General features: G+C 46.4%; 1 protein-coding gene across 5 annotated transcripts in view; it reads right to left on the bottom strand.

Moving 5' to 3' along the window:
• Lima1 (LIM domain and actin binding 1) overlaps window positions 1-26,098 on the bottom strand; it is a 103,797-nt gene that overhangs the window by 65,157 nt on the left and 12,542 nt on the right. For all 5 annotated transcript variants that reach the window (XM_076556747.1, XM_076556751.1, XM_076556749.1 and 2 more), the window contains exon 2: window positions 921-1,062. In XM_076556747.1, the coding sequence (XP_076412862.1) occupies window positions 921-1,039 (119 nt within the window). In that variant the 5' untranslated portion in view covers window positions 1,040-1,062. The remainder of the gene's footprint in view (window positions 1-920; window positions 1,063-26,098) is intronic.

The following is a 26,098-nucleotide window of genomic DNA, read 5'->3' on the forward strand; positions in this document are numbered from 1 at the left end:
GTTTTAGACATTTGAGGAAACGGTGTCTGTTATATCCAGTGTCTCTGTTGGCTTAGTGTGACAGCAAAGACAACCTGCACCTGGACGCCTGTGGTTCAGTAAACCCTGGTTTGCTAAACCCTACTGCCTATCAGACACTTGAAATGCTACAGGTATCACTGGCGAGCTCAACTTTAAATGTTATTGCAACTCTTGTCGGTGGGGAATGTAGCTCCAGGGATGGATCTCAGACCTAGCATGTGTAGGGCTCTGGGTTTGACCCTTAGCACTGAAAAGTGAAAAGTTACACTTTTTCCCCCCTACAGGGCATGGTGGCTTACACCAAGAAACCCAGCATTCAGGAGGAGGTTGAGGCAAGAGATTTACTCATGAATGCAAACCCAGTCTGGGATATGCAGTGAGTCCCGGGCTACCAACCTGGGCTACAGAACAGGGAGGAAAAGACTTACAAAACAGGACACTGGGCTTGGCGACCTCTAATCCCGCGAGGCCGAGGCTGGAGGTTAGGAGTGCACAGGCATTCTCTGCTGAAGAGTGGGAACAAGGCCAGCCTGGGCTACAGGAGACCCCATGGCAGTACAAACCAGCAAACCAATGAGCGAACAAAACAAAACAAAGCACCTTCCTGGACGGCTGCTCATCTGATCCCCACTCGGTTCCTTTGGATTTGGTAACCTTTTGCTTTATACTTAGGTGTTTTAAAAGTATCTTTTGTGTGTGTAACATTTTCTTGCCTTCAATGAAATAAAAATTCAAAGATGGAGGGAGGGTCCCCTGATCGTTACCATTCTTTTTCTCTACAGTGCATAACATCCAGGGGTGCCCAATCCAGCCATTTTACATTGCTCTGCCAATTCTCCTGACAGGTGGTAGAGCTTGCTCAAGACAGATGGTCCTCTTGGACCAAGATCAGCACTTACTTGGAGAATATTTCCACAATCGCCGATGACTTATTCTTGTTGACAAGAGAAAGTTCCTTGGCCGTTACTCTCAATGACAGGGAAGTCCACTGTCGTCTATTAAATGGAGTTGATTCCATCTTGTCTACAGACTCTAAAATACCTATGGGATGGAGAAAGGGAGAACGTTAAACGTAGGACAGGATTCCCAGCACTCAGGGACGGGCAGCAGGCTGAGCGAGTGCCAGAGCCCAAAGCAGCAGCCACAAACCTCTGCTGCCTTCCCAAAGCTTGGGTGACCTCGGTCAGATGAGTCAGTGTCTTTGGGGTGCAGTTTCCTGTAAAAGGAGGTCAGAACAGATGATCTCTGAGGTTCCTTTTCAATTCCATCATTTATCACTGGCCCTACTGTGCAAATATCAGTTGGCCTTTTTCTGAACTTAAGTCTGTTCCAAAGTCACATTTGGAGTGAAATCTTCCCCTTTTTGGAAGAACATCCTAGGAGAGATGCAATCAACATCTCACTAGTCAAGCCCAAACTAGTCTCTGCCTTCATCCACAGGGCTTTCTGTTCTGTCTCTCCCTCCCTCCTGTTTCTCTCTCTGCCTTCCTCTTTCTTCCTTCCCTCTCTCCCTCTCTCTCCCTCTCTCTCCGCTCCCCACTCTGTCTCCCCCTACCTTCTCTCCCTGTACTCAGGAGTACTGACCTCTGTTATCACTGCTATTCCAGAGAGAGAGCTAGGGACGTTGAATAGCCTGAGAGAAAGAGCTGGCCGGCTGGGATGGTATTGCAAGTTTGTTACTTTGAATAAGTTACATTTGGGGCTGGGATACAGCTCAGCCCTAGAGACCTTGCCTAGCATGGGCAAGGCTCTGGGATCCAACCCCAGCACTGCCAAGTAGGCAAACAGATAGATACAAAATGTTTTAAATTGGTGGAGTTTTAGGGACAAAATCCTTAAACAGAGTATGATAACCCAAGGCCCTGAAAGAAGAAACTCCGTTCCCTCTCATGCGTAGGTCCTAGCTTGGAATTTTTAGATTTCTGTGTAAGTTGGAGTGAGTACCTCTAGGTGTGGTGGTGTGGGGTGGGGTGGGGGGTGTCTTCGGTGGGCGGACAGTAAGACTCACATAACACAGATGTAAAGAGGATTATTGAGCGCAGAAAGGTTTAAATGGTGATGAAAGGTTTGGGAGAGGGGGGGGATGTGGGGGTGAAGAAGAGGGCCAACCAAAAAGGAACCTACCATTTTAGAAACTAAAAAATATAAGTGGAATTACCCATATGGATGGGCAACGCTGCTCCCAGAAGCTACAGGATTTTTGTTCTGCTTTGTTTTTAATTTTTATTTTATGTGCACAAGTGGCTATTTTGCCTACATGTATGTCTGTACACATGTGCATGCCCAGTGCCATGGAGGCCAGAACGAGGCATGAGATCCCCTGGACCTGGAGTTACAGGTGTGTGAGCTGCCACGTGGGCGCTGGGAATCAAACTCAGAACCTCCACGAGGGCAGCCAGTGCACTTAACTGCTGAGCCATCTCTCCAGCCCCAAGAAACCATAGGTTTTTAAATGAAAATCCCAGTGCCGGGTACCGGATACCTCCCTAGAAGTAAAGGTCCGGGAGTTCCTAGAAGCACCTGAAACAACCCAGGCCAGCACCCCTGGTCCTGGTTCCCCACTAGAATTAGCCGGTAAGACCCTACGGTGGAGGATACCGGACACTCGGGATGCAGGAAACGGAGCTACATCTGAGCTGGCAGCTTCCTCCCTGCGGCTGCAGTCACAGTTCTGGAAGGGGCTTTGCAGGCCACTTGGGGGAAAGGTCATCAGCTGTCCCACCAAGCCATGGTACAGCACCAACCCACCAGGCCAGACGTGGCTACGCGTGCAACAGGGCAAGACCGGAAGTGGGGTGGGGGTGGGGTTCAGCCAATCACTTCCTGGATGGATGAATTCATGTCTGGTATTATAAACCTGGGCAAAAGCCTCTGGCTGGGCTCCAGAGGGAATGCACTGCTGGCATTTTGTTGAATGGGCAAGAATACAAACTGCCACAGACCAGTGCTGGTCTCAGTCTGGGTCAGAGAAGCGTCTTTTTACAGAGGGCAGTGGTTAGTGCAGAGGCTTGTCAAAGTGTTGAGAATAAGTGACCACTGAGTGTGGGCTTCAGCTCTAAACTGGACATCTGTATTGCACCCTCCCAAACCAGGGAATGCTGGGGAAGAGGAGGAGGAAGAATGTAAGAGCCAGAGGACAGACAGAATTCTGGCTGTGCCGTAGCTACTGAAATCATGAACACACAGCAGCTGTGAGGACCTGCAGGAAAAGGAAAGGGTATGACGCTGTTGAGATGATTCCGTGGGTAAAGGCACTGGCTACCAAGCCTGGCAACCTGAGTGCCATCCCCAGGACCTACATGGTGGGAGGAAAGAAAGAACTCCCCAAAGTTGTCCTCTGCCCACAGCAAGCATGCTATGGCATGCATACGCCCCTTTCCGACACAGGCAAACAAAGGCCAATAGAATGATCAATAAGATATAAAACAGGAGAGGAATTGGTTGGGGAGAAGCAGAGGAGCAATAGAAGCCTGAGGATAAGTGAAGGTAATGGTCGTGTATATGATGACCATACACTGTACACAGTCCATGATCTCCACACACTGTACACAGTCCATGATCTCCACACACTGCACAGTCCATGATCACCATACACTGTACACAGTACATGATCACCACACACTGTACACAGTCCATGATCACCACACACTGTACACAGTCCATGATCTCCACACACTGCACAGTCCATGATCTCCACACACTGTACACAGTCCATGATCTCCACACACTGCACAGTCCATGATCACCACACACTGTACACAGTCTATGATCTCCACACACTGTACACAGTCCATGATCACCACACACAGTACACAGTACATGATCACCACACACTGTACACAGTCCATGATCACCATACACTGTACACAGTACATGATCTCCACACACTGTACACAGTACATGATCTCCACACACTGTATACAGTCCATGATCACCACACATTACACAGTACATGATCACCACACACTGTACATAGTACATGATCACCACACACTGTACACAGTATATAACTGCAGAAAATGTTTTGACTTAGGTCTCTTTAGTTTCAGTATCTTCAGATGAAAACCAAGGATAACACTTGTCTTTCTAGGATTTCACTGTAGATTTAAGGAGATAATATATTTTAAATATCAGGCATACTTCAGTACGGTGCAGAATGTTTTAAGTATAATGTACTAGCATTGGCTCTTATACTTATAAAGCCTCCTAACAACTGGGGAATGTATGATACATTTAAATTCAGAGGATAAATCCCCTACACTTAACATTCTCTTCTGGAATCTCTTCGATCTGTAGAACGTACCAATTGTACCCTTGACATCACTCGGTCTCCACCTGCTGAGCTGGTGGTTGGGTTTCCTTGTCCTGTAGTTACAACCTTTGTCCAGAAGAGGTGAGCTCAGAAACAAGTCAATACTTCCGTATTTGAATAGGGAAAAACTACAGATTGAAGAACTGGTCTCTTGACAACCACAGAGCAGAACTGGTCTGCAGAACGGATTCATCAGAACCGCCCTCAACAGCCTCGGCACAGGAGAATGCGGTGTGCCGGCCGAGCATGCTGGAGGCCTCTTGATGCAAAGCAGATGACAGATAGCGTTCCGAGACGACGCTGCCTCCCCACAGGCAGTGTGCTCTGTCCTGGCAACGAAAGCCTTCTCTGAAGGTAATCCAGCTTTGTTTTCGGGGACTGAATCCTCACGCTGGAAGGGAGCACCACACACAGTGACGCTGAGGAGCCTTGGCGTGAGAGATGGGCGCACTCAAGTACAACCACCGGTTTCACACTTAAAGCTTGTGCTTGGGTTTTTGTTTTTTGTTTTTTTTTCCCCCCTCAAACTTAGCTTTCTTATTCATAACAACGGGATGAATAAGATGAAGAGGAAACGACACTCATACAGAACAGGTCAATAGTAAATGGGACAGTTTTAAAAGTGTCTCTTCTTTCTGGACAGAACAGTGAAACTACTCACGGGATCTCAACCTAATATACCAAATGACATGTGAGACGCACTTGTGTATCCGCATCCCAGCCTGTAGCTGACGACAGACTCATCAAACACCATCAGCATTTCCTCTAACGAGAAAAAGGCTCGGGAGTGACATGCAATTCAGCTGAACATCAAGATGGGAGCTTGATGTCACCCTGCAAGCCAAATTGAGGGAATGTTGACCAACACTTGAAAGGCAGCATTTGGAAAAATTATGCTTCCAGTGTGGGTGTGAATATAAATGTTGTCAGTTCCTTAACAATCATGGATAAAAGAGGGAAAAATAAAGTATGTTCTGAAAGCTGTTCAAAAAAAAAAAAGAAGCCGGGCGGTGGTGGCGCACGCCTTTAATCCCAGCACTCGGGAGGCAGAGCCAGGCGGATCTCTGTGAGTTCGAGGCCAGCCTGGGCTACCAAGTGAGTCCCAGGAAAGGCGCAAAGCTACACAGAGAAACCCTGTCTCGAAAAAAACCAAAAAAAAAAAAAAAAAAAAAAAAAAAAAAAAAAAAAAGAAAAGAGAAGGAACACAGAGCCAGATGCGGTTGTGCGAGTCAACAGTCCTAACTATTGCGAGGGCTGAGGCAGGAATGTTTGAGACTTGCTTGAGCAACATAGTTAGATACTACGTAAAATACACACACCACCACCACCACCACCACCACCCCTAGGTATTCATATATCAAAGCCTAACTAAGTAGTTCTCTGGGCTGGTCTCAAACTCACAATCCTCCTGCTTCAGCTTTCCAAGTGCTGGGATTACAAGCATTTGCCACCATGCCTGGATATATTATTTGGGGAATTAGAGATAATAAAGTTTTTTTTTTTTAAAGCAATCCCTAAGTTCAAGTTTGTGGTTTTGATTACTTTTGTCTAAAATGCAAAGGAGATCTGTACTACTCCCTTGGGTCTAAGGTTAGGAGAGACACAGCTTCCAGCCAAGCATTGAGTAGACTGTACCTGGAAGACGGACAGAGAGCCCTTCTCCAGGACTGCTCATTCTCTGCCGACATCCTCACAACTACGACACAAGGCAAGGATGTGGTTAGAGACGATGCAAACCCCTGGCTCAGTGGGAGGAAAAGACATCAGCTCGACGTGGGATGTGCAGGACGGAAGGATGTGAACAAGAGGGCAGAAGGAGGAGTGCGTCTGAGGTGGGAAGGGCAGTGTCTGAGGAAGCGAGTGGGAATGTAGGCAGAAACGGACGGTGTGCGGCCGGCCTGGGAAGGGTTGTGAAGACCACGCTGAAGAATCGGGGCCACATTCCAACAGTGGTAAGAACTAGCGTCTGAGCGAGCAGAGATGGCGTCTCATCTTCATATGTACGACCTTTAAGGCAACTCCCCTCAGTTTTAACAGTCACATGGACAAAAAAAGCACCCACATATACATATGTATACCATGTTTGTGCCTGGCCCGCAGAGGTCAGAAGAGGGAGCCAGATCCCCTGGAACTGGAGTTATGGACAGCTGTGGGCCACCATGTGGATGCTGGGAACTGAACTTGGGTCCTCGGAGACAGCCACAAGAGCTCTTAACCACCGAGCCAGCTCTCCATCCCTATTAATTTATGATTATGAATCTTAGAGTCAGATTTATAAAATAATCTTACAAAGTGAATCTAGTTATAAAGTAGCAGAGCTGGGTTCAAATTCATATGTCATTTGGTTCCAAATTTATTTTCTTTACATCAAAAGTCAAAACGATGGTAAAAACAACCACTTTTAGCCAAGACAAAAAGTTGATCGCTAGGAAGGAGGATCACCTCAATTCACCCCTGAACCACCCAGGTGCAAACTCACACAAATTGTTTTTCAGTAAGAGACTAGTGTGTCAGCAAGACAGCTCCCGTGAGTAACGGCATCTGCTGCCGAGCCCGATGACCCGAGGGTAAGCCCCAGGTTCTGCACGTTAGAAGGTAAGAACTGACGCCTGCAAGTTGACCTCTGACCTCCACACCTTCGCGTGGTGCATGCGCATGTGCACACCAAGCACACACAAATGTGATGAAAATGTGTTAAAGGCCACAGAGACAACCACGGACTGCTCCCTACACGCTTGGATTCCGCATTGGTGGAATAAACCAACTGAGAGCCAAAAATATTTTCAAAAAGTCACATTTGGCAGGGTACGTTAGTGCATGCCTGTATTCTCAGTACTCAGGAGGCCGAGGCCGGGGCATGGTCATGAGTTGAAGGCCAGGCAGACCTGTCTCAAATAAAACAGGAAACCACCACAGAAACAAAAACACGAAGTGTCGCACCTCCACTGGGTGCTCAAACTTGGGTCGTTACTCCATGATCAACAAATACAGTGTAACTTTGCTGCTCATCTGTCCTGTTAGAGGTCAGACAGCCTAGTGATGGGATGAGGCACACTCAGGTTATACAGAAACACTACACTATCCACATAAAGGGACTTGAGCACCCGCAGCCCCAAAGAGTTCAAGGGACAGCTGTCTTTTTCTCAGAATGATGAGCATCAGAGGCAGTCATCCCTGTTCCTGAGAGAAACCTAGTTAACCCTGGCCAGGAGGACACTGTCCACTGTTAACAGGGACCTCAGCTTTTATGGGCTTGCATTAAAGGTGCTCTCCAGCTATCCAGTCTTTCTGAGTTGAGTCTCATTTTCAGACTTCCAGATATTATTCTACTGATACTTCACCTGTGAGGAAGAGTCCCTGGATTAGTGGATGGTTATGTGTAAGGATTGAAAGAAAGAAACGGATATAGATATATGTATTTACATATATGTATATTTACATATACATATGTAAAAAAAAGTCACTGAGCCATCTCTCCAGCCCTTATTCAAACTCTTGACATAAATGCAAATCATATGAAAAAGAAAAGAAGGACACTTAGTAATTTGAAGCCAGGTATGGTATGAGAGGCAAGCCCTGTAATGCCAGTGCAGAGGTAGAGACAGGAGGATCATGAGTTTGAGGACAGGCCTCATCTAAGTAGTGAGGTACTGTCCATGTCCCCAGAATAATCCTATAAACCACAAACAAGAAACTTCACTTACCATACACAAAAGGCGCAGTGTTTAATGATTCAGAAACATGACAGACAAGTCTATAGGCATGTCGGGCTAGCCACAGTTGTTGGGAGAGCTTCAGCTGTCTGCAGAAACAGGGACCTAGACAATAGGATGATTGTACCGCCAACTGAATTCCCAGAGTCAACGAGGATGCGGATGTATCAGGACAGAGTCCCTCAGGCACACGTGGTCCCTCTTTCATCCCCTTTTATGGACATTTCGTATAGAAAGGTGGTTGTGTAACGGAGAAGCAATGCCACTCGTGGAGCTGCTAACCGAAGGGTCGGGACTAAGGTTACACTCTCTGAGTGGGCGGCACTGTGTCTACATCCGTTTACTGAGCCACACTTTACCATGGCAGGGGTAAAATATGGAAGCAAACAAGCACTCTCAGTCTTCTCCCCTTCTGTCTATGTTAGGGGGAATTAGTGTCTCTACCTTCCAGTTAGACTTTTTCTTCACTCCTCGACCTTGTGCTAGAGACTGAACCTTGAGCACACTAGGCAAAGGCTGGCTCTACCTTTGAGCCACAGCATCCAGGTCCCCAAAAGACAATTCATCTTCCCCAGAACCTCTGCTCACCTCCGTCCCTGGTTTTCTCCCTAAGATGGGAGCTATTTCTGGTGAGTATGTTTCTGTATCTATAAATACATACCTGAGCTTGTACATAGCTTTTTAAATTGTTTTTTTAATCTTAAGCTTTCCCCTCACCCTCAGCTGCTCTAGCAAGGTTGACCTACAGCCCCACGTGATTCACATTGTCACCTTCCATCCATTGCTCTGTCCCCAGTCATTTCCCCAGGATCACTGAAGAGATCTGATAGTCAAAACAAGGACCACAGCCGGGGTTGGTGGCGCACAACTTTAGTCCCAGCACTCAGGAGACAGAGGCAGGAGGATCTCTGAGTCTGAGGCCAGCCTGGTCTACAAAGCCAGTTCCACAACAGCCAGGGCTACACCCTGTCTTGAAAAAAACAAACAAACAAACAAAAAAACCTTGTTTAAAAAACAACAATAGCCGGGCGGTGGTGGCGCACGCCTTTAGTCCCAGCACTCGGGAGGCAGAGCCAGGCGGATCTCTGTGAGTTCGAGGCCAGCCTGGGCTACCAAGTGAGCTCCAGAAAAGGCGCAAAGCTACGCAGAGAAACCCTGTCTCGAAAAAACCAAAAAAAACAAAAAAACAAAAAAACAAAAAAAACCCAATAAACTACAAGCCAACAAAGCTAGTCCTGTCAGATGATTACCAATGAGCAAGTGGAAAAGCTTCCTGCCTCCACCGGAGTGCTTCCTTTATTCCATAAATACAGAATATTCAATCCAAATTAAACAAATTCGGTTTTTGTTTTTTTTTTTCGAGACAGGGTTTCTCTGTGTAGCTTTGCGCCTTTCCTGGAACTCACTTGGTAGCCCAGGCTGGCCTCGCAAAGTAGCTTTTATACCCTAGGGCCCTCAAATTGAGTTTATTAATTTTTCTCCAAAGGAAGCAGCACGCGAATTCTTGTTTATATCAAACTAATGTACCGTGAAGGACAGTATGGACATATCAGAATATATATACAAGGCTTTCAGTTTAAAAGAAGACTGCAGGGGCTGGAGAGATGGCTCAGCGGTTAAGAGCACCGACTGCTCTTCCAGAGGACCTGAGTTCAATTCCTAGCAACCACATGGTGGCTCACAACCACCTGTAATGAGATCTGGCGCCCTCTTCTGGTTATACATGCTGTATACATAATAAATAAATAAATCTTAAAAAAAAAAAAAAAGACTGCAGGCTCTTTGGTTCGTGTCTTACTAATTATGGTGACCGAACGCCAATTCCTTCTTCGCTAACCTAATGTCACAGGGAGGAGAGAGAATGTAAGAGGCCAAGAGCAAAGCCACAGATCTGAATCTAGTTGTTAGAATCTTATATCTTACACTGTTGCCCCCCTGTAAATAGGGGATTAAAGAATTTACCCATGGTCATAAGAATGTAACAAGTTCAGCACTAGGGAGGCAGAGGCTCGAGGATGCCGGAGTTCAAGGCCAGCCTGGTTTACAGAGTGAGTTCTAGGACAGCCAGAGCTACACAGAAACCCTGTCTTGGAGAAAGGGAAAAAAAAAATGTAACAAGTTACTAAACAGCAAGTATGCATAGCACTACCTACCACCTAATAAGTGTTTTTGATAGACCTTGTCAATCAAAAAATGTTATTTTATATCTATTTCCCTTGTTTCTTTTACATACAGACCTCTTCTTTCTTTCTTTCTTTCTTTCTTTCTTTCTTTCTTTCTTTCTTTCTTTCTTTCTTTCTTTCTTTCTTTCTTTCTTTCTTTCTTTCTTGTAGCTAGAGTTTTCCTGCCTTGCCCACAGTCAGGACAAATCTCTGTCACCCGCCAGTCCCACAGCCGCTCAGACCCAACCAAGTAAACACAGAGACTTATATTGCTTACAAACTGTATGGCCGTGGCAGGCTTCTTGTTAACTGTTCTTATATCTTAAAGTAACACATTTCTACAAATCTATACCTTGCCACGTGGCTCGTGGCTTACCAGCATCTTCACATGCTGCTTGTCCTGGCAGTGGCTGGCAGCGTCTCCTTCTGCCTTCCTGTTCTTTTATTTCTCCTCTCTGTTAGTCCCGCCTATACTTCCTGCCTAGCCACGACCAATCAGGTTTTATTTATTGACCAATCAGAGCAACTTGACATACAGACCATCCCCCAGTACAGCCAAGTACAGACCATCTCAGACACCTGCACTCAGGCCCATGGTCCTAATCATCCTCTATGCAAACCTGCTGAGTAACGCCACAAGGAACCCAAGAAGGGCTCCCACAGGACATACATTAACATCCCACAGCACTTTCTTTTTTTTTTCTTTTTTTTTTTTTTTTGGTTTTTCGAAACAGGGTTTCTCTGTGTAGTTTTGTTGCCTTTGGTGGATCTTGCTCTGGGGACTATGCTGGCCTCGAATTCACAGAGATCCACCTGCCTCTGCCTCCTGAGTGCTGGGATTAAAGGCACACACCACCACCGCCCAGCTCTTTCTATCTATCTATCATTTCCTCATTCCTCTCTCCTCTGGGAAAGAACCCTTTGACAGGTCAGAGTTGGACTCTGGCCGACTCCCTCATTTGCCTGCATGTATGTATGTGTACCATATGCATGCAATGCCTGAGGAGGCCAGAAGAGGGCATCAGATCCCCTAGGACTGGAGTTACAGACAGTTGTAAGTTGCTGTGTAGGAGCAGGGAGCCGAACCCAGGTCCTCAGAAACACGCAGTCTATTAACCACTGAGCCATCTCTCCAGTCTCAGGTCTGATTTTTTTGAGACAGAGTCTCATACAGTTTAGGCTGGTCTTGAACTTGCTATGTAGCCCAAGCTAAGTGAATTCCTCACCCTCCTGTCTCCACCTCCCATGGGCTAGAATTAGAGGTCCCAGCGCAGTCACCATGAGGGATCTGTTAATGAAGATATGGGGACCCAGGCTCCAAAGTCATTTGTTGAAATCAGCTAATTGTATAGACTAGAGCTTTCAGGAAAAAGAAAATGAAACATGCTGCTTGTTTATTACAAAATAAATCACTGCAAACTGTGAGAAACCATTGATCCCAACAGCAAAAACATCATTAGCCTGGACGCAGAGTTCCAGTCAGAGCCGTTGACATAACTCAGGTGTTTTCTTACAAATGCTAATGAATAACTCCGGCTCCACAGACAACAAAGCCAGAGTGTAATCTGAGAAACCAAAAGGAATTAAGATGAGAAAAAAAGAGAAAAGAAATTTTAATTCAGTAGGTCATAAACTTAAGTTTACACAAGAATTACCTAGGAGACTGGTTTAAAATACTGACTTCTCAGGTCCTTTCCCACGATTCATCAAGTTGGCAAAAAGCCCAAGAAGACCTTTAAACAGAACCTAGCAATGATTCTAGCATCCACGGTTCCCCCTTAAAGGCTGGAAAACAGAATTCAAGGGCTGGAGAGGGATATGGACTCCAAGAAAAACGGGGAAGGGGCATCATAGAATACACCCATGTTGTCCACTTTGAGTTTTCTATTGTCATCCAGAAACCTGTCCTTTAAAAGTAACCTGAGCCAGTGTGGTGGTCCATGGCTATAATCTTTGCACTCGGGAGGCTCAGGAAGGAGGACTGCCAGGAGCTGCAGACCGCGTCTGGACACATAAGCAAACAAAGTAGCAAACCCAACAGAGCAACTCAGAGTTCTCGGGAGGCAGATCAGGCTGTTTGGAGCCAGCCTGGGACATGTGGCCATCTCTTAAAACAACAAGAAGTAGTCTTGAGTTCAGACACACTGAGTTTGCCCAACGTGATGCACAATACCTAGGCTCACCTAGAACTTCCTTGCCTAGACAGCACAAAATCTGCGTGTAGATGAACAGATCTTGATAATCAAATCAGGTTTATTTTCATCTCATCTGGTTTGTCATTTAACTTAAAGCAATTCTTCAGAAAGAGACACAAAATATCCAGGTGTGCTGACATACATCTGGTGTGCTGACACATACCTGTAACTCGGCATTACACCAATTCTTCAGAAAGAGACACGAAAGTATCCAGGTGTGTTCTCACACACACACACACACACACACACACCCGGTGTTCTGACACACACCTGTAACTCGGTGTTCTGGACATGGAGGCAGGAGGACTAGGCACTCAAGACCAGCCTTGGCTGCATTGCAAGTTTGAGGTTGGCACGGGCTATGTGAAAGCCTGTCTTACAAGAAACCAAGGGGCTGGAGAGACGGCTCAGGGGTCAGAGGACCTGGTTCTGCCACCAGCACCAGTGTCCAGCAGCTTCCAAACCAAACCGCCTGCAACTCCAGCGCCAGGAACCCAGAGCTTCTGGTCCCCCAGACACCTATACGCAGTGCACAGTACTTACACACAGACACGTGCGGATACGTAATTTAAAAAAATAATACAAACACGGGCTGGAGAGATGGCTCCGTGGTTAAAGCACAGGCTGATCTCTCACAGGACCCTGATTCCATCCCCAGCACCCACGTGGCGGCTCACAATCATCTGTAACTCTAGTCCCAGGGGATCCTACCCCCTCTTCTAGCATCTGGGGCCCTGTGCTAATGTGGTGCCCAGACACAAATGCAGGTGAAACAACCACACTCACAGAATACTTTTTTTTTTTTTAAGATTTATTTATTTATTATGAATACAGTGTTCTGCCTGCATGCATCCCTGCGGGCCAGAAGAGGGCGCCAGATCACATTACAGATGGTTGTGAGCCACCATATGGGTGCTGGGAATTGAACTCAGGTCCTCTGGAAGAGCAGTCGGTGCTCTTAACCTCTGAGCCATCTCTCTAGCCCCAAAACAAATACTTTTTTTTTTTTTTTTAAAGTTTCTAATAGAAAAAGGAAGCAAACTAGGGTCATCGAGACGGCTCAAAGGGTAAAGACCTTCCCCGTAAGTCTGACAGCCCGGGTTCGAGCCCCAGAGCCCAGGGCAGAGGGAGAGACCCGAAGGCTGAACGTTGCCCTCTGACCTCCATGTTCAGACCCTGGATACACGGACATTCACACACATCACACACACATTCACACACACATCACACACACACATTCACACACACATCACACACACAAGCCATCAAATAAAATTGTTCATTTTTCAACAGGCATGGCCGTGCACACCTTTATTCCCAGCACTCAGGAGGCAGAGCCAGGAGGATCTCTGTGAATTCAAGGCCAGCCTGGTCTGCAGAGCTAGTTCAGGTCAACCAGAGCTACATAGTAAGATACCACCTCAAAAAGCAAACAAAACCCCCACAAAATATTCATATTTTGTTTGTTTTTTTGAGACAAGGTTTCTCTGTGCAGCCCTGGTTGTCCTGGAACTCACAGAGATCCACCTGCCTCTGCCTCTTGAGTGCTGGGATTAAAGGTGTGGGCCATCACTGCCCAGCAACATATTCATTTTGTAAAGGTGAGTACTCAGCAACAGAGTGCTTGTCAGGCCTGGGGTTCAATCCCCAGCACCCGGGGGAGGGAGGGCTGCAAGGGGAAGAAAAACACACCAAAGTAAAAGTGAAAGGAGGAGAGGATCCTTCCTGCCACCTGGACAGTGTGGGCCAGCTTTGTGCACACACCGGGAGTGAGGAGCCAGGCAAGCAGCGGGCTACAGTTCCCAAAGGGATGAACAGCAGAACCTGGGGGCTGGGCAGAGTGCTTGCCCGGCTCTGCGAAGACCCTGTGTTCAATACCCAGTACTGCAAATAAAATAACATTTAAAAACTAAAAAGCTTAAAGAAATGCTCAACATCCTTAATCATCAGAGAAATGCAAATCAAAACGACTCTGAGATACCACCTTACACCTGTCAGAATGGCTACGATCAAAAACACCAATGACAGTCAATGTTGGAGAGGATGTGGAGCAAAGGGAACACTCCTCCACTGTTGGTGGGAATGTAAACTTGTACAACCACTGTGGAAGTCAGTATGGCGGTTTCTCAGAAAATTAGGAATCGCACTACCTCAAGATCCAGCCATCCCACTCTTGGGCATATACCCAAGGATTGCTGATTCATACCATAAAGATACATGCTCAGCTATGTTCATAGCAGCACTATTTGTAATAGCCAGAACCTGGAAACAACCTAGATGCCCGTCAACGGAAGAATGGATGAAAAAAATGTGGTACATATACACAATGGAGTACTACTCGGCAGAGAAAAACAATGAAAGCACGAAATTTACAGGCAAATGGATGGAACTAGAAAAAATCATCCTGAGTGAGGTAACCCAAACCCAGAAAGACAGTCATGGTATGTACTCACTCATAAGTGGATTCTAGATATAAAATAAAGAACAATCAGACCACAAACAAAACAAAACAAAAAACAACTAAAAAGCAACTTAGTGATTTGGTCTCTGACCTTCTGACACACTGTCAGGTTCAACTGGGGGTGATGTGTTTCCCTGGCAAGCCACAATTAAGGAGCCTAATGAGAGAGCTCATATCAAAGTGCTGAGTTCTTTTTGGCTGCGCACATTTTCCTACGGACAAGCCCTTCAAACGCTGTTCTTACGAGAACTGATCATCCAAACACCAACAGTCACGAGCAGCATTTGCGCGGTTATTCTGAAGTCGGTGTTCCCCTGGCCCATTTCTCAAGTTCTCGATGCAGTTATTCGACGCTTTGTGAGCCAAACCCATATGCCCCATGGTGCCAGAGATGGCAAAGATTTACAAAGCAGAGACGCACAAGCCACTCTCTCGGGAAGGACTCGGGCATGTCCGATGATGTGTCTTGAAAGAATAATACGCAGTATAGCTGGAATAGACTTTAAATAACAACCCCGAAGACAACAGGCTGGGGCTCTATCTAATCTTGCCTCTGCCACTAATTAGCCGAGTGACCCCAGGAAGACGCCTGTCGGAGCCTCGCCCTCCCGCTAGTGCAAGATGAAGAGACATACAATAGTCTAGTGTTTCTAACGCCAGGGCACAATTAGCGAGTTTCAAAACCAATCTTAGGAGTCAGAACCAGCACGCTCTGCCCTGGTTTTTGTTTTTACAGAGCTGAATACTGAACCGGGAGCTTCCAGCATGCTCTGTGCTCAGTAACCCAGTGAGAAAGGCAGGCTGGCTCCCGGAGCCCCAGCCCAGCCCATCTGCTTGTTTTAATGAGCAGCAGCAGAATGAAGTAGAAACCACCATACCATAGGTAAACATCTTTACAAAGCGCTTGTGTGGGCTGTTCGTGTGTGTGTGTGTGTGTGTGTGTGTGTGTGTGTGTGTGTGTGTGTGTGTGAGAGAGAGAGAGAGAGAACTGGAAATACTTCCTCTCGTGAGACGTGCTAATGGGAACTGTAGCCGGCGAGGAGGTGAGCAGCTGGATTGTTTGCGGGCTGCCGGTGGGAACCCACAGTGGTACAGTCACTTTGGAAGAGAGCACCAGGTCCTCAGAAGATTAACTACAGGACTGATTCGGTGATGCTTCCTTTGTGTGTGTGCACATATGTTAAATTACCATGCCACCCATACCTAACAAATTATGTGTCAATTAAAAACAAAAATAGAGCTGGTTGTGATGGTGCAAACCTTTAATTCCAGCACTCAGGAGGCTGAGATAGCAGCATTGTGAGTTGGAGGCTAGCCTGTGCTACATAGTGAGACCCTATCTCAATCAATCAATCAATCAATCAATCAATCAATCAGCTGACCAACCAAATTAAAAACCCATTTACACATACAGGACAGTTCACAGCAACGTTATTCACAATAATAAAAAACTGGACATAATCCAAATGATTCTGATGATCAATGCAGAAACAGAATGTGGTATATCCACGCTATGAAATAGTATACTGCCATGAAAAGGGACAACACAAATGGACTCTGGAAAATACTTTACACAGACCACATGTGGTATGATTCCATTTATAGGGTCCAGAATAGTTAAACCTGCAGAGCTGGAAAATGGATTAGCGCTTGCCTCACTGGGGAAAGAACGGACTAGGACTGACTGCTTATGGTGTGTGGTTTTCCTGGGAGGTGACAAATTGTAAAACTAACTATGGTGACAGTCGCACAGCTTGTGAGTCTATTAAAAACCACTGAATGGGACACTTACATAGATGAGTTACATGTGTAATTATATTTTAAAGTCGGGCGACGGTGGCACACACCTTTAATCCCAGCACTCGGGAGGCAGAGGCAGGCGGATCTCTGTGAGTTCGAGGCCAGCCTGGTCTACAGAGAGAGATCCAGGACAGGCACCAAAACTACAAAGAGAAACCCTGTCTCAAAACAACAACAACAAATATATATATAAACTCTTATTTTAAAAACTATAGTTTTAGGACTGGGAGGTGGGTCTGTAGTAGAACCTATGGTGAGCATCACAAGCCCTGTGTTAAAACCCAGCAGCAAAAATAAAATAAAATGTAATTTATTGCTTGAAAGTCACCAGACAACCAATGATAACTGAGGTGCCTGCACTCATTACCTTCTGCCATGGTTACCTAGAGGCAGGACCATATAACGGAAACACCAGCTGGTTCCAACTCTGATTCCAGTGTTTACCAGGCTCGTGGCAACCTTCCTTCTGCATAAAGTCAAGATGGTAACCTACAGTGGTCAAACATACAGGGAGAGAAATGTGGAGAAGGGAAGAGCATGCAGCTTGACATTTCCTGACACCTCTCAATACCACGGTGTCGAAGTCACACACAACAAACATTAAAGTTCTGTTCTTAGCTTAATTTCTACGTGAGACTTGTGTCTGTCATAAGGGGCCAGAGAGGCAGCTCAAAGGTTGGAGCACTGACTGATCTTCTAGAGGACCCAGGCTCAGCTCCCAGCACCACATATTGAGACACAACCATCTGTAACTCTAGTTTCAGGGGATCCAACATGCTCTCCTGGCCTCCGTGGGTACCCGCACACACTTGAGCACACTCATGAGCGTGTGCACACATACACACACCTGCACACACTCAAGCACATCTGCACACACACAATTCAAAATAAAGTAAATCTTTATTAAAAAACTTATATGAACAGTAGCTTGCACCTATAATCTTAACACTGAAGAAGATTGCTGTAAGTTCCAGCCCATCCTGGGTTACAGAATAAGGTTCATCTCAGAAAAAAATAAAACAAACAAAAAAACAATATAAGAGTCAGGCATGTTGGAACACACCTTTGATCCCAGGAACCAAAGGCAGGTAGATCTCCGTGAGTTCAAGGCCAGCCTGATCTACAAAGGAAGGTCCAGGACTGCAAAAGCTACAAAGTGAGGCCTTGTCTCAAAAAACCAAACCAAAACAATAAAACAGTAATAATAATAATAATAATGTTACTATTACTACTCATAATCCGGCATAGTGGCATATGCTGGTAAGCTCAACACTTAGAAGGCAAGGCAGGAGGGTTACTAGTTTAATCCAGTCTGGGTTATATCACAAGACCCTGTCTAAAACCTAGGGGCTAGAGAGATGACTTGTCTGGCGGGACCCTCCAGCTGGCTTTTTTGCATGATCCGGAAAGCTCCATCCCCCCTCTCCGAACCCCACCCTCTCAGAGAATCTCCAACAAAGAGAGGGCGCCAAAGAGCCCAGTTCCAAATTCTCGGTGACGACAGCGACTTCCTCTCCTGCTGGCGGCAGCAGCCCAAGTCCCGGCCTAAGCATTCAGCTTTCGACCATGCTGGGGCACAACCCCGGCTTGTGGCGGATTCGTCATCACCCTTCACCTACAACCTATACAGTGTCTCTGCTTCAGTTCAGGCGCACGGCTTCTCTGGCCTCCATCTCTGGGACTGGAGACCGCCTGGGAGTTGCTTTGCTCAAATATGTTGTTATACTTTTTTCAGTTCTGCTTCATCCGGCCTACTGGACCCGTGGAGAAGCCTATTATGCCTATTATGGGGGGGGGGGTCATAGAAAGCCTGTTACATTCAGTGGTTGAGAACTCTGTCACTCTTCAAAGGACCTGAGTTCGATTCCCAGCACCCACCCTGGGCCCCTGCATGTACACAATACACATAAACTCATGCAGGCACACACACACACATATACAACTCAATAAGCAAATATTTTAAATAAATAAGTCCATTAGTGTTACATTTCCTTGATGTAGATATATCCTGAGGCAGGGTCTCACAGAGCTGAGGCTGGCTTCATACTCACTATGTAGCCAAAGATAACCTTACACTTCTGATCCTCCTGCCTCCTCCTGAGTGCTGAAATTGCAATTACATGCCACCACACTTCACTACATTTTGTAGCATTTGTTCAGAAGTCAAATTATGGAACAGGGATGTTGCTTTCTGGGGACAGAGATCGCCTGGCATTTGAAAGGCCCAATGTTCAATTCCCACTATCATAAAAAACCAAGAAGTCAAGTTAAACATGACGATCTTCTTCTTCTTCTTTTTTTTTTTTTTTCTTTTTTTTTTTTTTTTTCCAGACAAGGTTTCTTTGTGTAGCTCTGGCTGTCCTGGAACTCTGTGGATCAGGCTAGCCTCAAGAACTCAGAAATCTAGCCGGGCGGTGGTGGCGCACGCCTTTAATCCCAGCACTCGGGAGGCAGAGGCAGGCGGATCTCTGTGAGTTCGAGGCCAGACTGAGCTACCAAGTGAGTTCCAGGAAAGGTGCAAAGCTACACAGAGAAACCCTGTCTCGAAAAACCAAAAACAAAAAAAACAAAAAAAAAGAACTCAGAAATCCACCTGTCCCTGTCTCTGCCTCCTGAGTACTGGGATTAAAGGTGTGTGCTACCACCACCCATTCATTTATTTTATTTTAAAATTGTGTGTGTGTGTGTGTGTGTGTGTGTGTGTGTGTGTGTGTGTGTGTGTATGTGTGTTTGATGGGCATGCCTATGCTACAGCACACATCTAGAGGTCAGAGGACAACTTCTGGGAACTGGTTTTTCTCCTTCCACCATGAATTCTGACAATCAAATTCAGATCCTTAGGCCTGTGGAACACGTGCTTTTTTTTTTTTAATCAGCTGAGCCATCTCGGGGTCATTTATTTTTTAAATGTCATTTATGAATTGTTTATTATCTCCACAACTTAATTACGCTTTTAAATTGCATGAGGGCTTTCTGAATTGCACACGTCACTCCTGTACCATTGAGCTGTCTCTCCAGCAGCTGTCCTTTCCTGGTGTCTGATTCTTATCCAGGTCTCATTAATAGTCTTTGCAAGCATAAACGGCACGTGACTGTACAGATGAGAACCTTGTCTCGGCTGACGCTTTCTTTCTGTAGAGTACCCACCTCTTACTGCTCATGAAGACCCTCCCGTGTCCAGCCCCAGGAGAAGCCTGACTGATGCTATATATATGGCCTCCCGGCCTTAGAGGAGTTAGTTCACTGTTTGGGGCTATACTCCAGGCACTTCAGGTACTCACTCCCTTTCCCGGGCAGTTTAAACACTTCCCACTTGGGCAGGGGCCATCCAAATATCGTCTGAATATTAGGATCATCAGCCTTAGAGGCTGCATCTCTTTTTGAGACAGGCTCTCACTATGTGATCTAGGCTAGCCTCAGACTCTTTTTGTTGTTGTTGATTGTTTTGTTTTTCCTAGACAGGTTTCTCTGTGTTGCCCTGGCTGTCCTAGAACTCACTCTGTAGACCAGGCTAGCTTCAAACTCATAGAGATCCATCTGCCTCTGTCTCCGAGTGCTGGGATTAAAGGTGTGTGCCACCACCACCACCACCACCACCACCACCACCACCACCACCATCACCACCATCACCACCACCACCACGGCTTTTGATCCTCCTGGGTCAGCCTCCCACTTGCTGGGATCACACAGTATGCAAGAACTGGGCTAAAGCGGAATCTCTCACAGGAAGTCCAAACATTGATTCTGCAATGGGTCCTCCAGGACTCCAGAGCAAAAGAGATTTGGGGATTAGTCTTGGCTTGCTTCCAGGCCAATTAGCCAGAGGAAGGAGAAAGGCAGGAGATTCTAGTCACCTGCACGGGGAAACTACAGGCCACTGCAGGTTTGTAAGCCCGAGGATCAGCTACTGAACGCTAGCTGTATGGCGCATGCTTTTACACACATCGGCTCATTATTCTACTCGATCTCATTCACTCGAGGTTTATGACGTCATCCGATAGAGGAAGAAACAGGTCCAGAGAAGCGAAGCAATTTTCTCAGTGTCACACAGGAGGAGAGTTTTGGAATCAGGGTCCTGGAGATGTTTTAGTGGTAAGGCTGCTTGCTGCCAAGCCTGATGACCTGTGTTCAGTTCCCTGGGATTCATATGGTGAAACGGAGGAACCGGCCCCCACATGTGGCCTCCCCACCCAATAAATAAATACATACATACAATTAAAGCAGTAGAACTAGGCAGACCTCGTAATTCTCACCTGTCACCCCAGTACTCGAGAGGCTAAGGCAGGATTGTTGCAAGTTCTAGCCAGCCTGGGCTCTGGAGTGAGACCTTCTCTCAAAACAACAGGCAAGGGACAGGATCCGGATTTAACACAGGCTCTGACTCCTAAGGGCTAAGGGCATCCCGAGAACCACACCTCTGGTGTCCAGGGTATTCTGAGGCAGCCTTCTTCAAGGCTCTCAAGAAATAATAAAGGCCAGAAGCCCGATCTGGTCTATCTCTCTGCTCAGAGCTCCTGAGGGTTCAGCTTGCTAGGTGTCTACTTCTGGGTGCCATTCAGAAAATCCCCTAAGCTTGGTCTCCTAAAGCGTTTAGCTCGTAGCTAAACTAAGTGTTTAGTAAAAGTGGCGGTCGTACGGCGGTTACAAACACCTGGTATGTGGGGCTGAGGGTCCAGCTTAGAGGACAAAGCACTTGCATGTCACGCCCAAGACCATGGTTCCCATCAACAGCACGGCCTAAACCAGGCGTGGGGGCACACACCTGTCACCCCGCCTTGGCTGGACCTGGGCTCACTGCACAGCCCAGAGGGGCCCTTAACCTAGGATCTTCATCCTGTTCCTGGGATTACAGGCATGTGAAGTCCTCATTTAATCCCACCTATAAATTTATTTAACTCTTACAGTAACACATGCAGAAACAATATTGTCGAAGTCGATTTCAGTTGCTGAGTGACAGGTACAGGAAGAACCTGAGCCTCAGAGAGGCTAAGTCAAATGAACTCCTGTTCGTTTTAGGAGGCGAGGCTGGAAACAAGATGGCTGCCAGCACAAGCGGAACAGAAAAGCGGCCTTGGTCAAAGTGCTGCAGGATCAACTTATTTCTGTTAAATCACCAACGAAAGAGAGGGTCAGGGCCGGCGTGTTCTTAGCGGTAGAGTTCTCTCGGATTCCAGAAACCCGAGTCAGGGCCAGGCAAACTGGCTCAGCAGGTGGAGGAAGGTATTTGCACCCAAGCCTGAGGACCTGAGTTCAAGCCCTGGAACCCACCTGGGGGAAGGATAGAATTCACTCCAAAGGTTGTTCTCTGACTCCACATGTGTCCACACACGTGTACATGGCAAGATAGTTTAATGTAAAAAAGTGTTTTAAAAAGGAAACCCAAATTAGCTTGTTAGACAGATAATTATGGTAGTGTCCGCATAGCTTCCTTAAACATAAATTACCATCCATAGCTTTTAAAAACTCACTTTGACCTAATTTTTGTAGGTCACAAATGATCCCCGAGGCCCTTCTAATCCTTCCCCCTTGAAATTAAGCAAGCTCTAATCTGAGCTGGCCTCTGCCTCTCTCCCAACTAACCTAATTTGTATTGTAGCCTCTTGGTTCCTCTGTCTCTCCACTTCCGGTTGATAATTAACTCAATGTGAGGGCAAACAAAGTTCAGGGGAGGGTTTTTCCAGTAGGTAGTAAGAGAAATTGCCAGAAAAATCGAAAATGCCAATCATTTCAAATTTAAGATGAAAGGGGAAGAAAATATATTGATTAGAAGGATAGAAATTGGGCTGGAGAGATGGCTCAGAGGTTAAGAGCACTGGCTGCTCTTCCAGAGGACCTGAGTTCAATTCCCAGCAACCACATGGTGGCTCACAACCGTAATATGCCTTCTGGTGCCCTCTTCTGGCATGCAGGCATACATGCAGGCAGAACACAGTCTACATATAAATAAATCTTTAAAAGAAAGAAGGATGGAAATTAACAGCCGACAAGGCTGCTCACGGACTTTCCTCTCAGCAGTCTGTTTCTCCTTTACCCTTTGCTCTACCACACAGGGCACCATCAGGTGCACCACAGTCTGGGGCACAGCTCTGTCCCGGCACTCTCCCTACGGGGCTCCACAAAGTCCTCAATGTAACTGAGTCTAGAAGCCACATGCTCATAGGGCCTGCCAATTACACGTCTAATTAAGACAAAGTAGCTAGGCAGCCGGAGGAGGTGGCGTGCACCTAGATTTTATCCAAGGCAGGCAGACTCTGAGTTCAAGGCCAGTCTGATCTGCAGAGTTCCAGGACAGCCTGTCTTGGGGGTAAAAAAGGCTAATAAGAGAGTCTTCTTCACAGTGTTGAAGCAGAGAAATATACCTTATTTTAGGAAGGTAGCTTCTTCTAAAGACAGAACCACCTTACCCCAGTCCATGTCCTCAATAATTAATCAAGATCCTTCCAAACATGGGCCTTCTTAGTTTCATGGTTGGCCATTTCCAGGAAAGGCCTGGCTCCAATTATTCTTATCTGAAATTTTAGATGATATTTTTTTTCAGGGCTTGCTCAATCTGAAGAGCCAGTTCAGATGAACTGAACCAATTCCTTCAAGCAGGAGAATTAGACAGGCTTTCTGAAAAGTGACTTGCCTTTCGGTGAAAGTCTGAGACACTGGCTTTACAGTGCTTTAATCAGGAGTGAGCAGCCAGCGTGCCTGTAAAGAATCATCAAACCACACAGCCAGAGAAGAGATGACGCTGGGTAACCCCCAGGGAACGATGCTATACACCTTATTTCTTAGGGACTGATACAAATATAGGAATATCAATTTTTTTTTGTTTGTTTTTGTTTTTCAAGACAGGGTTTCTCTGTGTAGCTTTGGAGCCTGTCTTGGATCTGTCTCTGTAGACCAGGCTGGCCTCGAACTCACAGAGATCCGCCTGGCTCTGCCTCCCGAGTGCTGGGATTAAAGGCGTGCGCCACCACCGCCCGGCGAATATCAATGTTTTGTTTTTGTTTTTCTCTCCTCCTCCCGAATCCCTGGCCTTTTTTTTTTTTGGTTGTGAGCCACAGTATGGGCTGGGAATGGAACACAGCTCCTCCTCACTGCTGAACCATCTCTTCAGCATCTTGGTTTTGTTTTTTATATAACCCTGATAGCCTCAAACTTTCCCTGTAGCCAAGGACAACCTGGAACTCCTCATCCTCTTTTGTCTGTTTCCCAAGTACTGGGAGCACAGGACTGAGCTACATTTAGCATCAATGTCAATGTTTTAATTGAATTTTAACGTTTGTCTCTTAATGCAGATAGGCATGGCTTTCAGCTGACGTGGAAAAATCAGCTTCACTGGGTCTCAGTTTGGTTTGGTTTCATCTTTGCCTGTGTAGTGTGTGTGTGTGTGTGTGTGTGTGTGTGTACGCAAACTCGTTTGTGTGTGATTGCGGGCATGTATGGGAGGTCAGAGGTCAACCTCAGAGGTCTGTCTTGACCTTTCACTTTCACCTTTTTTGTGGCAGGCTCTCTTGCTTTCTCCTGCTGCTCATGCCAGGCTGGCTGGTCCAGCAGCTTCCAGGGACTCCTGTCTCGGCCTCTCATCTTGTCACAGGAGCATCCGGGTTACAGAAGAAATACCGAGTCTGCCTTTCTATGGGTTCTGGGAATCCATCCCTTCATTTAAAAACCAGATATGGAATTACACAGAATATTGGGAGGATTGTGTGAGAGGAAGAAAGAAAAAGCTCTTTGGAAACTTAAGTTGCAATGAAAGGTATTTGTAGAATAAAATATTAAGAAAAGCATGGAGCTGGGCGTTGATGTCTTTAATCCCAGCACTTGGGAGGTAGAGGCAGGTGGATCTCTGTGAGTTCGAGGCCAGCCTGGGCTACAGAGTGAGTTCCAGGAAAAACTCCAAAGCTACAAAAAAACCCTGTCTCAAAAAACAAAACAAAACAAAACAAACAAACAAACAAACAAACAAAGAAAAGCATATAATTAATGTCTGATTCAATTAGTTGTTAGCAAGCAAACCCAATTCAAACCTATTGTTGAAAAGTATTTCTAATCAGTCTCATTTCAAGACATATAGTAAGCAGAAGGAACATGATGTCATCATTCCTGGAGGGTTCTAGAGTTTCTCCTCCCCACAACCCAGAGGAAAGCAGAAGCCTGTTGGTTCCTGAGGCATTTACCAGCGCGATTCCAGGTTTAAAAGAGTAATGGGAGAGCCAGGCGGTGTTGGCATACACCTTTAACCCCAGCACTAGGGAAGCAGAGGCAGGAGGATCTCTGTGAGTTCGAGGCCAGCTTGAACTACAGTGCGAGTTCCAGGACAGCCAGGGCTACATAGAGAAACTGTGTATGGAAAAACAAAAACAAAAAAGCAAAGGAAAAAAGAATTCGGGGGAATGAGAGGCGAAAGAGCCATGTGCTCTAGCAATGGCAACTCTGCAAGCAGACGCCAAGTGGTAGCAAAGCAGTGGCCTGATCCTGGGCTCACCTTGGACATCTGCACCCCGATGGAACCAAATCCCAGCTGCCACTGTACCCAGGCCTTTGTCCCACAGAAACCCTTAGAGATTGCCACCTGATGTGAACCCACACGGAACTACCAGGGCTGTTGTCCATTTAAAAGATAACGCCACACCTTTTTGGCCTGCAAACCCAAACAAGACTTGTTAAAACGAGAAGTCTGCCTTCCATGCTTATTCATTCACTCAGCAAATATTTACTGAGCTCGTACAATACAGTGGGCAGGGTCTAAAAGTTAACAATGACAGGCAAGGTCTCTCTTCTCATGGAACCTCCCTTCTGCTGGGGAATCGGGACAAATAAAGGGTGGGATTGGTACAGAAAAGCACAGGCAAGGTAACTAGGGCAGAGAAGGGAGGGGGGCAGTGACTTGGGAGTCTAGGGAAAGTCTCCCACTGAATGACGTTTGACCGGAATGCAGAATGAGGGGGCGGGTACAGGCAGCCGGCCAGGGGAAAGGGATGATGAGAACGTCCAGGCAAAGGAAAGAACAAATGCAATGGCCCTGAGGCAGGGATAAAATTGCTGGGGAGTGAGTGAAGAGGGAATACGGGATGACACACACAGAGATGAGTGGCAGCCAGATTAAACATGGGCTGATATGCAATCGTAAAGGACTTTAATTGTTCTACAACACCGTGGATGCAAGATCAGATATGGTTCATATACTATGAGTATGTGATCGCTATATGCATCATAGGTGCCGTGAAGAAAAAAAACTCCTCCTGCTTATACTGCTTGTAATCTTACAAGGAAGCGATAATTCAGCGAGTGTAAAGGCAGGATATGAAGTAACAGTAAACTGGTAAAGTGAAGGCTGGAGCAGGAGGCAAAATTCATGCAAAATTCGACACCGGAATATGCTTTTTTAGTATTTTAAAAAGTCACGTGCAATTTGGGTTCTTAAGAAACAGGGGTTCATCAGG

Source organism: Peromyscus maniculatus, chromosome 20, assembly GCF_049852395.1.
Source record: "Peromyscus maniculatus bairdii isolate BWxNUB_F1_BW_parent chromosome 20, HU_Pman_BW_mat_3.1, whole genome shotgun sequence".
In the NCBI taxonomy this organism is placed as follows: domain Eukaryota; kingdom Metazoa; phylum Chordata; class Mammalia; order Rodentia; family Cricetidae; genus Peromyscus; species Peromyscus maniculatus.